This window comes from Sus scrofa, chromosome 13, assembly GCF_000003025.6.
Source record: "Sus scrofa isolate TJ Tabasco breed Duroc chromosome 13, Sscrofa11.1, whole genome shotgun sequence".
NCBI lineage: Eukaryota > Metazoa > Chordata > Mammalia > Artiodactyla > Suidae > Sus > Sus scrofa.
In genome coordinates, this window is record NC_010455.5 from 158,191,004 (window position 1) to 158,204,743 (window position 13,740).

At 37.8% G+C, this 13,740-nt stretch overlaps 1 protein-coding gene across 50 annotated transcripts in view; it reads left to right on the forward strand.

Annotated features, from left to right (window-relative positions):
* The window catches only part of ABI3BP (ABI family member 3 binding protein), a 277,390-nt gene that overhangs the window by 177,300 nt on the left and 86,350 nt on the right, over positions 1-13,740 (forward strand). For 19 of the 50 annotated variants that reach the window (XM_021070523.1, XM_021070518.1, XM_021070529.1 and 16 more), the window contains 10 exons: positions 65-97; positions 886-987; positions 1,964-2,023; positions 2,844-2,927; positions 4,535-4,594; positions 7,157-7,216; positions 8,054-8,137; positions 9,463-9,522; positions 12,011-12,070; positions 12,939-13,022. The exons of 1 other annotated variant lie outside the window; for it this stretch is intronic. In XM_021070523.1, the coding sequence (XP_020926182.1) occupies positions 65-97; positions 886-987; positions 1,964-2,023; positions 2,844-2,927; positions 4,535-4,594; positions 7,157-7,216; positions 8,054-8,137; positions 9,463-9,522; positions 12,011-12,070; positions 12,939-13,022 (687 nt within the window). The remainder of the gene's footprint in view (positions 1-64; positions 98-885; positions 988-1,963; positions 2,024-2,843; positions 2,928-4,534; positions 4,595-7,156; positions 7,217-8,053; positions 8,138-9,462; positions 9,523-12,010; positions 12,071-12,938; positions 13,023-13,740) is intronic. 30 more of the 50 variants (XM_021070512.1, XM_021070525.1, XM_021070536.1 and 27 more) reach the window with 6 other exon arrangements.

The window sequence follows — 13,740 nt, forward strand, 5'->3', positions numbered from 1 at the left end:
GGTGACTTTTCTTATGTGTTAACATTTCTTTTTTTAAATTGCTTTTGATCATTTCTTGCTACAGACTTTGAACCTGTTACTCCTGGGACATCTTTAGGTAATGACCCTTTATGTCCTTCAGCAAGTGCTTTTTCTTATTCGTTGTCAGACTTATCTGTGGTGCTATAGAGATGATGATGTCATAATTCGTTATCATCCTATTGCTGTATGCATCTTAAAATAGAAAAGGTTTTATAACATTAATATATATGGACTTTATTTCAAGACGGCTGTCTGTGCCATCTCCCAGCTTGTACTTTCATCATGTCAGTCTGAGTCTCTCTTTAAATAGTACTGTTTGTTAGCATTGAAGTCCCAGTGTGATTCTCCATATAACCCTTGTTTCAAACCACCAATGCAGTATCAATTATGATACAATGAAGTCTCTATAAACATCTTTATACATTTCAAGTTCTACTTAAATTTTTAAAAATATTGACACTTCATCTAATTTTGTGTAATTACTCTAGTAAATTACCAAATGGCGAATTTTTCCAGGCCTAGCTGTTATAAATTGTAAGTGAATACAATAGGATTGTTTGAACTTCTCTCATACTCACCATTTAGTGTGATTTGTCCCTACGGACCCTTTTAAGAAAATGAGAGTTCCTCACATTCATTTCTTAAACATAATTGTAATGTAATTCAATTGATAAGGGAATTCTCAAATATAAAAGGAGAAATATATCACTGTATTAAAGGAGAAAATTTCAAACCAAAATTACTAAGGTATCTCCACTCAAAGAAACTGACAAGTTTTAGAAAGTTTAGAACCCTGTTATATCTTCCTATTCAGAGTTAATGGGGGCATCAGCACTATATTAACCCTTAGTTTTCTTCCTTCAGCTCCAACAGCAACAACAACAACAACAACCACAAAGAGACCCCGTCGTCCACGCCCCAAACTTAAAACCACACCCCATCCAGAAGTACCTCAGACCAAACTGGGTAAATAATGTGGTTTCTGGTTTAAGGAATCCAAGTATTCTACCCTAGTTGGGACCCTAAATTCTATGCACATAATAGGCCCATCCTTGTATATCTCTTAAGAGAAAAGCTACTCTTTTTATTTATCCCTTCTGTGTCCCCATAACCATATTAGCAGTTGTGAGATACATCAGAAGTAGGAATTATGTTTTATTTCCCAATCATTTTGTACCTTAATTGTAAACAAAAACTATAAACAGGTAGAAAATAATGTAAGGCAGCATATTTATACAAAGGTAAAATAATTTCTCAAATGATACAGATGCTATATGCTAGAAGTATAGTAAATACTTAGAGCAGGAAAATAGCCAGGATAATTAGGGCAAAAAATAAGTATAGCATTTGGACAAGTGGAGGGTTGAGAGAACAGAAACTGATAAACAGGAAACACTTTGGATGAAGCTGTTGTCCCAGAGGATGGAGTGTGGATACACTCCTTATCTAGGGCCCATAGGATGAACTAAAGAGGGCTGGGGTGACTAGTCAAGAGCATAAGTTAGATCCAGAGGGCTTCAGTGATCCTTACTTCTGCACATGACCATACTTTTTCTGTCCTTAGAACTGAAGATCATAGTCTAATATGATACCACAAGCCAAGAGGTTATTCCAAGAGGTTATATTAAACAGCAATGTTTTCACTAAGGCTGTGGTGTTTTAGCGAATGTAATCTCAGTTTCTTTTTTGGCTATCTGTCCTGTGTGTGGTAGACAGACCCTAGGGTGACCTCCCCCCACTCCACACCCCCTCCCCTCCCCTCCACCTCCTACCTCCATAGTTCCTGCCTCTAGGTGTTAAACCTTTTGTGTAACCCATCCTTTCCCTCCCCCTTCCCTCTTCCTTAGAAGTCTCAGAAGCATTATTTTTACTAATAAGATGAATTTTCTGACACTTCATGCATTCAGAAAATCTCTTTGATTTCTTTTATTACTTTGAGCAGTTCCTGCCACAACCCCTGAACCAGTTACTCTTAGGACGGAGGCTCCAGGGACCACAATAGGTAATGACACATTATGTCCATCAGCCTCTGCTTCTGCTCATTTCAGACTCTTTTCATCAGTATCACAACCACAGCTTCTCCTGCTTCACAAGACTCTATGTCATCCTCTATTGTCATTCAGCTACCTCTCATATAAGATATATTATTAATATATATCTTCAACATATTGAAGAGTATTAAAACAACTCATTTTTGTTATTAAGAGAGCCAGATATGAATTTAGTTTAATGTACATATCTGCAAGGCGATACATTTGAATTTGTGGCAACTCCTTCCTATGTAACCTTCTAATCAAATTTTGTGTTGCTGATTTTGAAATGCAGCCAGTGGGGGATGGGGAAGGGAGTGTCTGGCCTTGATCTAAACTGAGTACATTGTCACAGCTATTATGGTGTGGCATATTTGTTGTGCAGATCTAAACTACCTTTTTACTGTGTGCATGATTGTTTTTATTTTGCCATTTTAGGTAATGATACGGTCTATTTCTCAGTAAGGAGTGAAATAGGAAATATGCCCAAAGCTAGTAAATTGAAGTTATAAGCACCATCATTAATATAGAGTTACCCAACATCTCCCCTGCTGTCACCATAATGCAGTAGGTTTTGGAAACTTTTTTTTTTACTCTAAAATCCCTGTGAGGTCTCCATGTTTCTGTGTGATTTTTGTTTCTCAAAGTAAGATAAATTATATAAAGAGGAAATCATCAAAACAGGGGCAAATATTTCAAACTCAAAAACTTCCTGAAACTCACAAAATTATAATTCTGTCCACAGCTTCTGGAACTAAAAATGCTCTATTAACCTAAAATTTTCTTCCTTAGCTCCCAAAGTGCCTCAAAGAACTCGTCATCCACGTCCCAAACCTAAAACCACACCAAGTCCTGAAGCACCTCATACAGAACCGGGTAAATGTGTAGATCTGGTTGAGGAGTCCAGGCAGCCCATCACAGTGGGGTCCAGAGAAGAGAAGGGAAAAGTTAGGATCAGTGGCTGCTTTCACTCCAGAGTAGGCAGCCAGAGCACAGCTGGAGAGGTCTTAAGTGGTGGCCAAATTCCTTCCACTTTGTGAATTAGATTCTGCTCTCTAAATGTCTATTTCATTGGCTTCTCATTCACTTCTATTCATCTTTTATTTATTTATTTATTTGTCTTTTTGCCTTTACGTGAGCCACTTCCTCGGCATATGGAGGTTCCCAGGCTAGGGGTCTAATCAGAGCTGTAGCTGCCAGCCTACGCCAGAGCCACAGCAACACAGGATCCGAGCCGCGTCTGCAATCTACACCACAGCTCACGGCAACGCCGGATCATTAACCCACTGAGCAAGGGCAGGGATCGAACCCACAACCTCATCGTTCCTAGTCAGATTCGTTAACCACTACGCCATGACGGGAACTCCTTTTTTTTTTTTTTTTTTTTTTATTCATCTTTTAAATATTGAATTATGAGGTGGACAGAACCAGCTACAGAACAAACATATGTATGGACAAATGGATTATTTCTCAGTAACTATAAAAGTTGTATAAGTCATGGTAAAGACCTAGGGCAGGAGTTGGCAAATCTTTTCTATAAAGGGCAAGATAGTAAATATTTGGAGATTTGTGGCCCAAATAGTCTCAGGTGCATATTTTTCTTCCCCTTCCTTTTGTATGACCACTTAAAAACAGAAATGGATTTTCTGCTATGTCTCAGTGGGTTAAAAATCTAGCGTTGCCGCAGCTGCAGTGTAATTCACAGCTGCAGCTCAGATTCAGTCCCTGGCCTAGGAACTTCCATATTCCATGGGTACAGCCATTAAAAAAAAAAAAAAAAAAAAAAAATGGAAATGGGCTGTATAAAAGAAACTATTGGCAAGATTTGGCCTACAGACCGTAGTTTGTCAGCCCCTGGTTTAAAGAAATGAGTAGGGAGAACCAGAAGATTAGGAAGGACTTGGGCATTGAAATCACTATAGATTTGGATGACCGGAGGGTGAAAGGCTCAGAAAGGCAGGACATGTGTGGAAACCACTGAAGTGGTCAGAGACTTCCCTGACCAATGAAGGTAGTCAGTCTTCTAAGTGAAGTAAGTCTTCTAAGACTTTTAAGTCTTCATTTTATTGAAGCTGCTGCAGCTAATTGGGCTCATGGGACCAGTAGAAAAGGAATTTTTACTGTTAGACTTAGGAGTTTGGGTTTCATATAAGAATCATCAGTATCCATATATGGTAGGCATTATCTGGGCATGGAACGGAGGAATAAATACCCACCTGAACCATAGACTCAATGGCTGCCCTTTATCTTGCTCTCTTAAGTTGCCCAGTTGACCAAAGCTTGTGGTCTCTTGCCAAAGATGAGCTGTTAGCAAGATGAGCAGGGTCTGTTTTGGTACATTACTTAGACTAGGATCAGCAGAGAAAGAAACTTCAGGGGTACTTCTTAGGAAAAGACTGCAAAGACAGTCCCTCCTAAGTGATGAACTGGTACCCAAGTGCATACACTGTATAAATGTTTATTTTATTATTGTTTTTTGTCAGTTCCTGCTACAGACCTTGAACCAGTTACTCCTATAAAAGAGGCTCCAGGTACACCATTTGGTAATGCCACTTGCTGACCTTCAGCAAGTGTGGTTTTTTTTGTTTTTGTTTTTGTTTTTGTTTTTTTTTTTTGCTCATTGTCAGACTTTTGCTCATTCCACTCTGTTGTCATTTAGTTAAATTCTTTATCTTGTGAGTTAAACATGCATAAAATAAGCTACTTCTTATTCTAAAGAGAGCCATGCCTAGATCTTATTTGGGATATCTTCCTGCCCTGTAACTTACTTAAATTTTTTTCTATGCCTCTTTATGCTCAACCAGAGTTCTCTGTTATGGTAAATTTCATATATTCATGAAAGTACCTGATTCGCATCTATGCTAACCAGGTTGTGACAGGGAAATGTATTTATACATCTTTTGTACACTTGCCTTTTTAAACATCTGCCTGCTTTTTTGTTGTTCGTTAACATTTGGGTAATGTATTTTTAGTGATTTGTCTAACATAATGTGATCAAGGCTAATAAGTTTAAATAGTAAGCCTCATCCTTAAAGTAAATCTGACTCCCTTTTACTCTCCACCATAGTTTAGAAATGATTCTTAAACTTTTCTAATGCAGTCAGAGGACTCTAGGAGAATGTGATAAAAATATCAGTCTTGACTCTTTAAATTAGTAACTTGAATTTTATATATCAACTTTGTCCTCAAATTATCTTCAATAACCAAGGAAGATAACTAGCATAGTAGGGGCAAACTTTTCACACTAGAAAGATACATTTCCTGAAACTGAAGAAAATCTATCAAGCTTCGGAAAACTTAAAGAAGATTTTTTTGAAACACCTATAATTTGCAGAAGCATAAGCTTTAAAGTAACTGAAGGTTATCTTTTCCTACTTCCAAAAACGTGCCAACGAACATGTCACTCACAACACAAACTTAAAACCACTCCAAGTCCAGATATAGCTGAGACTACACCAGACAAAGCAGGGTCCTTTTTTTAAGGCGCCTGGCTGCCTGTCACTGGTTGAAAATGTAAACAAACCTATATACCTCTAGTAAGGGAAGCACGGAGAGTCCTTTTGCCCCTTCAGAGCTGGCAAGAAGTCCATATTTGGAAAGACAAAATCTTCTCTCATGCTGAGTAGTATTTCTTAGTCTGAAGGCTAGTTGAGCACAAATACTTCTCTGCATGAAAAGCCTATAAGATGAAAATTGGGCAGGGTGTTTTTGCAAATTCATTTTTCTTAGGTACGCAAATGTTAAGTATAAACTTATTATAGTAGGTATTTTTTTAATGGGCAATATATGATTTTTTTAAACTCGCATGTAATCCAAAATCAGTGCTTTAGATCTATAGTTCTTTCCTAAGCGGTGATTGAGGGACCCAGATTCCTCCATCTCATACCTCTACAGCAGATCTTAAAGAAGTGAAAATCAACATGGGCTTCAGTAGAGCAGGGAAGGAGTTGGAGCCTTGATGTCAGAATTTGCCCAAGTGGAGAAATGAGAGCAAAAGATGAAAAAAAAAAAAAGGATTTATATAGAAGCAACCTGAGGGGGTAGAGATCTTGCTTCTTCTAGTGCCAGGCAACACACTTTTATTGGGGATCATGCATTCAAATGACACCACCTGAAGTTGAATAAGACTAATGTTACTCTTAATGAGCATCATAAATCTCTTCTGTCCACCCTTCAATAGTTTCCTGCATGCTGAGTGTGGAAAGGTGCTTTACTGGGTGCCACGAACCAAATGGCTGCCTCTTCTTGTTTGGGCAGAAGTCATAGGATTTTTCCAAAGCTGAGTTCTCAGCAAGATTATCAGAGCCATCTTTGGCTATTTGTGGAATGACTTCTTGGTTCTTTAGGAACATTTCCATAATTTGATAAACATGGTTGATATTTTCTTTATTCAGCATGCACAAAAGTGCAAGTTAGTTTTTCACATGAGGGCTATTTGAAACATATTTAAGTAAATGCCTAAGAATGTCCTAAAATCTACCAAAGTAGACTCGGATAATCAAGCACTGACTACAGGAACCACTTCCCTCTTGTGGGGCTAAAAGGAGACCAGAGGTAATGACTAGCTCATGACTACCTCTACAAATGGGCCAGGTCTGAGCACAGCAATTGAGTCTCCTTGGTATTAACAGCCTCTAGGACTGCCCAAAATAGACTGGGTAGCTTAAACAACAGTAATATATCTCTCATAGCTCTGGAGGCTGGAAGTCTAAGATCAAGAGGTCGGCAGGTTTAATTTCTCTTGAGGCCTCTCTCCTTGGCTTGCAGATGTCCGCCTTCTCTCTTTGTGTGAGCATCCCTTGTGTTCCTCTTCTTACAAGGACAATGGTCCTTTTGGCTTATGGCCTCATCCTTATGACCTCATTTAATCTTAACTGCATCTTTAAAGGCCCTTTAAAGGTAGTCACACTGAAAGTCAGGACATCAACATAATGAATTTTGAAGAGACACATTTCAATTCACACCACCATTCATTCAGAAATGTTTTAAAAAATTATTCTAGAGGTAATAATATTACACTGGTAAGATTCATTTTGAAGTGAATGTTGTAGCTCTTCACACATTAAAAAAAAACAACTCTTTTTTTTTTTTTTTAATTACTTCAGTTCCTGTTACAGACCTTGAACCTGTTACTTTTCCAACCGAGATCTCTGGGACAACATTAGGTAACGACCCTGCGCCACTCACCTAATGCTTTTGCTGCTGGTTGTACAGTCCGTTCAGTCTCCATCCCCATCACATGGCTTTTTCTCTTTCACAACATCACCACCATCACCCTCCATTGCCATTCAGTCACTTCCTTCATCTGAAGAGTGCGGAAGCCTCTTAAAAACAAGTTTCCTATTGTTTTTACGAGAGCAGGCATGAGCTTAGTTCAGAACATTTCCCTGCCTCATGGTGCACCTGAAATTGTCACATTGCCCTGTGCTTTGTTGAACAGTGTTCTATGCTACAGCTGAGTTTAAAGCAAATTGGGATCTATGTCTTCTCTAGGCTGATCAGCAATAACAGCTACTCTCAAGCTCCTTTGCACATCTAAGTTTCTAGATATTTAAAAAAATGGTTTGCATGGTATGTTTGTTTCTTTGCTGGTCCTTAAGTAATGATGTGTTTTATTACTGATTTGACAAATAGAAAATTATCCAAATCTGAAAATTTAAATGATAAGCTTCTTCCTTAGTGTGACCCTACCTTCCCCTCCCAGTTGCACCAGAATCGAATCCTCCTTCTCAATCATTTTCCCCCAGTGAGGAAGTTCTATGAGTATCTGATTACAAGTACTAAGTTTCATGTCTCGAATCAATAATTTGACTATATACATGAGTCTGCCTCCAAAGTACCCTCAGTGATAAAAAAAAAAAGATGCATTGGCATAAAAGAAGTGAAAACTTTAAATTCCAATTTCATGGAACTTTAGAAAAATCTAACAGGTTTTAGAATGAGCTCTCTTTCGTACCCAGAGGGACAAGACATAGAATAACATAAAGCTTTTCTTTCTTTAGCTACCAAAGCCTCACAAAGACCTCGTCGCCCACGTCCCAGGCCTAAAACCACACCGAGCCCTCAAGTACCTCATACTAAACCGGGTAAATGTGTGATTCCTTGGTTTAAGGGTGAGCCCTATTAGCTTGTCCCAAGGAGGACCCTAACAGTGCTGAGTTCTACCTCTTTCTAAGTGTGAAGTCATAAGGCACCATTAGGAATGTCTTCTCTACTGGATGTTGGAGAGAACATGACAGGGTGGATACAGTTGATGCCAGAATACCTTATTCTTTCTATGTGAGAGTCTTCTTTGCTATATATTTAGTATATTTCTTACTATCAAATTCCATTCAAATCTTAAAGATAAAACTTCTTTAACAGAGCCAATATATTCACTTCAACTAAATAAACAAATTTTAAGTACCTTGCAAATTCCTGAACCAATATTGGCAATAGTGGGTGATAGCCTAGCTGTAGGAGTCTTATTTTATTTCTAAAACATTAAAGTTCAGAATATGTTTGCATGATATGAAAGAAAATATCAAGGCACACTGGACTTGGACCTTAGACTTTGGGCCCACTGCAGGATTTGAATGTGTGGAGGGAAACAGGAACCAAGGCAGAAGAATAGGACATGTAGTAGTTGGGGGCTGGGGGTGCCCAGAACAGACTGTTCTACTTCTAGATGGTCAAAGCATGGATGTTGATGCTGCTGCATTTGGATGGATCCATCCAGCCAACTGAAAAGAGTATTTTGAGGAACTGATTCAGGAGCTTAGTTGTGAAACAGAGACATCAATGGTCTTTGGATTCCACTTCCCCTAGGCTCAAGCAAGACAGATGCTCTACTGAGTACTATAGACTGTGTGATCATTTCTGTCCTGCTGTGCCATGGTTTGGACACAGGTCTCAGATTCTTACAAATAAGCTCTTAGCAAGAACAACATAGTCCACTTCAGTGATTAATTTTTATATATATTTCAAACTTAAAACTGTCTACTGCATCTGTGTTTACACACAGTAAGTGCTCATTTTCAGCTCCCATAGAAGTACAGGTTGATCATATTATTTTAAAGACAATTTATTTTCTCAGTGTACATTAGGTTAATGCCTAAAAATATTTTCCACTGACCACAGACTTTTCCATATAAGTTAGAATCCATTAGTTAAAACCTACGAGAATTTCATGTTGGCTTTTTTAAGATGCTCAAGACAGTGCCAAGGCTAAGCCTAAGACTGACCATGATTATAATTGGGCCAAGTCTTCAAAGAACAGTCATCTGCCCTTTCAGTTTTTTCCTTTCCTTTGCTTTTATAGGAGGAATGATATATATATATATACAAGCAAGTTTTGTTGTGAAATGAATGTTCTAACTTTTCATATATTTTAAATCTCTTTGGTTTACTTACTGTATTATCTTTTGGTCAGTTCCTGCTACAGCCCTTGAACCTGTTACTCTTAAACCAGAGGCCAGAGGAACAACATTAGGTAATGGTACACTGTATTTTCAACAAGTTTTGTTCTGCTTAGTGTCAGAACGAGTTTCATCTTGCTTCACGTGACAATAGTTTTCTTCTTTGTGGCTGTTCATCTACATTCTTTTTAAAATTATGAAAACTCTTATGTTGCCTGATGTTTTTAATAGAACTGGTCATGCGTGAACCTCCTTTAGGACATTTATTTGCCACATAACTTCTCTGAAACTGTCTTTCTGTCTTTGGTTCATGCAGTGCTTATGATAAACCTGGCTTTCCCCAAACATATCACAGGTCTACCTCTTGTCTAGACAGATAAAGCTATTAACAGCTCTCAGGGCCAAGAGGATCCAATCATTGCATATCTACATTTCTACCTTGCTCTCTATTTGCATAGTATTTTGTTGTTTTGTTTCTGTATAGATAATAATATGTTCTCATTTTAATAGTTATACAGAACATGTGCCAAAGATTGAAAGACAAAATTATAAATCTCAGATTTAGTATGACCATCCTTCCCTATCCATTAAATTTTTTAATAAATTAAAAATAAATACATAATTTTTTTAAAAAAATGGAGTTCCCATGTGGGTTAAGTATCTGGCATTATCACTGCTCTGGTTCAGGTCGCTGCTGTGGCATGGGTTCAATCCCTGACCCAGGAACTTCCACATGCCTCAGGTTCAGCCAAATAAATAAATTAAATTAAATTAAATTTGGCAACAGTTCTTTACCTTTTTGTTGTTCAATCAAACTGCTCTATAAGACTTCAATGATAGTCACTAATCTTTATTTCTTAAATTAAAAAACGATTTTTGCCCTAGAAGAATCTTCCATGATTAAAGAAGATATAAAAGTTTATGTAATTGACAAAACTCTCAAACTAAAAAGTCAAATATCTAACAAGATGTAGAAAATCTGCAATTATGCTTTCACTTCCCATAACTTCCAGAACCATGGGTAATGTAGTTATGTAATAACCCAAGAACTTCTTCCTTCAGCTTCTAAAACGTCACAATAGAAGGATCATCCATGTCCCAGACCAAAAACCACACCAAGTCCTAAAGCACCTGAGTCCAAGCCAGGTAAACATGTGTTCCTGGTTTAGAGTCCTAGTAACCTAACCCAGCAGGGTCTCAAGAGTAATCCCAATTGCTGGAAGTAACCAATATGCCCCATGAGAGTAATAATACAACTCATAATAAATTGCAGTTCCCAGAGTTCCCGTCATGGAATAGCAGAAGCCAATCCAACTAGGAACCATGAGGTTGCGGGTTCAATCCCTGGCCTTGCTCAGTGGGTTAAGGATACAGCATTGCTGTGAGCTGAAGGGTAGGTCGCAGACTTGGCTCAGATCCCATGTTGCTGTGGCTGTGGTGTAGGCCAGAAGCTGTAGCTCTGATTCAACGCTAGCCTGGGACCCTCCATATGCTGTGGGTGCAGCCCTAAAAAGAAAAAAAAAAAAAAAATTGCACTTCCCACTGTGAAGATGGCAAGTACACAGTTGGGGAGATATGTGGGGCTACTGAATGCCTTATGCTTTCTCTATAAAAACTTCATCACTGTGTGTTTTATTAACTTCCACTTATCTGAAAATAAAACTTCTTAGAAAAATTACACATATTCAGTTCATATGAAAAACATGAAGTGCTTCAGTATCCCTAAGTTGTATACCTCAAAAGATACTAATATATCAGATGTGTGAGACATGTTTTAGTCCTCAAACCTGCAAGACAATTGAGAACAAAAGCTTTTTTATATGTAAACAAAATAGAGGATGGCATAAAATAGCATCTTTCCAATTACAAGATTGACTTTTGGGTGCTACCAACAAGATGGGCTGGGTATGTAAATATCTGGAATAGAAAAAGATAGATTGAGAGAGAGCAGAGCCTTGAAATCATCATAGTACATGGATGAGTAAAAAGATGGAAAGGAATAAAATGTGTAGGAGTGGATATAGGTAGAGACCAACCAAAGGAGATAGTCTAACTTTAATACTAGTATAAAGGACATCTGACTTCAAGGTGGTAGTCAAAGCTTTTATAGATCTTGATCAGTTCATGGACTCCCCTGGTAGAGATCTTTAGGTACCTGACAGAGTAGTTGAGATTTGACTGAGTATATTTCAGCAAGCGCATCTTTGCACACGAAGGCATGTTCTTTCTTTACTTAGTATGGAGGGATACCCAAATTGATTCAGTCTAATGCCTCCATCTCTTTCCAAAGATAAGTCCTTAGCAACACTCACACATCCCTCTTTGACTTATTAGTTAGAATCAGATAATCAAAGGAAGAGGAATAAGGAGATATGTACCTAACTTAGATATGGCCAACTTTTAGGAAATTAACTGTGTACTTTTCTAGTTTAACAGCTTTTAAAAGTTGCTATGTAATCCTAGAAACTATATTAGGCTAGTAAAATTCATTTTGAAGTAAAGGTTTTGAGTTTTCATTTATTTAAGATGATCATTTGATTTATTTTTGATACTTTTGGTCAGTTCCAACTGCAGTCTTCGAACCTGTTACACTCAGAACTGAGGCTTGGGTGATGACACGAGGTAATAACACGTTGTAAGTTTATTTCCCTCTCATCGTCAAACTCATTGCATCACCATCACAGCTGGAGGTTCTTTGGCTTCATAGAGCTACATCATCATCCTCTTCTGTGGCTCCATTATAAACGTCATCCTAAAAGCATTAAAGACTCTGACTCTTAAAACAAGTTGTCCCTTGTTTTTAAGAGAGAGCCATGCATGACTCTAACTCAGGTCCACTCTTATACATATAACCATCTGAAATTGTTTTTGTCATCATCTGTGTTTTTTAACCAATCTTTTGTTAAATCTGGGTCTAAAAGGCAATTCTCTTGACTCCCATGACTATTACAGTGTCAGGGGAGTTCTTCGTGGATCTAAAAGTCTACTGTCTTTTTAAACTCTCTATGTGATATTTGTTCTTTAACTGACATTTTAGTTTATGTCAGCGTCTTATTTTAGTAAACTGCCAAACCAATGAGTTTGTAACTGCCTATCACCACCACCCTAATATTTTTGCAGTGATTGTCATCCTTTTTATTCAACGACGACTTCTACAAATGATACTTCACTTCTTGAATGAATAACTACTTTTACATATGACTCATTCCCAGTGTTGGAATGAGTTGTTGTTAACAATTGAACATTCAATTGTTTTTTAAATAACAACAACAAAAAAGTATTTTTAAAAAATGTTTATTTAAAAAAACATACCATTATAATAAGGATGAAAGCTTCAAATTAAAAAGTTGAAAAAATACACTTCCTATATGTGAGGAATATAATATGAGGAAATCTAATATAAGTTTTAGGAAATCTAGAGCTGTGTGTCATGGGACCTATAGCTCTTGAACAACTAATTCTATAGTAACTGAAAGTTTTCTTTCTCCAGCTCCTAAAACATCAAAACGGACCCGTCGGCCATGTCCCAAACCTAAAACCACACCAACTCCTGAGGCACCTCGATTCAAACCTGGTAAATGTGGGTTTTCATTAAAGGAGTGAGTCCTTGCAGCTCTTGGGAGTCTGGGATTGATGCCAGTAGAGGCAGAGACAGCCCATGTGCACTCTATATGGGTAAAAGCACAAAATGACCTGCTACTGCTTTCTACCGAGTTAGCAGAGGAAAACATGATGGAAGAGATGTGTATGGCAGCTGGATTCCTTGTGCTTTCTACTCTTACTATGTATTTTATTTAGCTTTTCTTATTCTGTTGTATTCTTATCTTAAAGACAAGATGTCTTAAGTAGAAGCAAGCATTTCATTTTTATTTCAAGAAACAAACATGAAGTGCCTTCCATCTTCCCACAGCCCATCAATAGCTATGAGGAGATCACAGAAGTAGGTGGCTTGTTTTTACTTCTCAATCTGCAATGTAGTCAAATTCAGAACCTGCCCCAGTGGGAAACATCAAAAGTTTGAAGGAAGGAAGTATGTCTGTGCAAATTGAGCTTTTTTCCGGGGTTACAAACCTCCTCGACTTGAAAAGAGAAACGTTTGTGAAGGACAGGATAAAGAGTTGGACAGAAGTTGGGTCTTAAAATCATGAAGATGAACATAGACAGAAAGAAAGGAGGTATAGAGACCAACCGGAGAGCACAGACTTCTGGCAAAAGAGAGGTTCTACTTCTTTTTTAAAAATTTTATTGGGGTGTAGTTGATTTACACTGCTGTATTAGCTTCAAGTTTACAG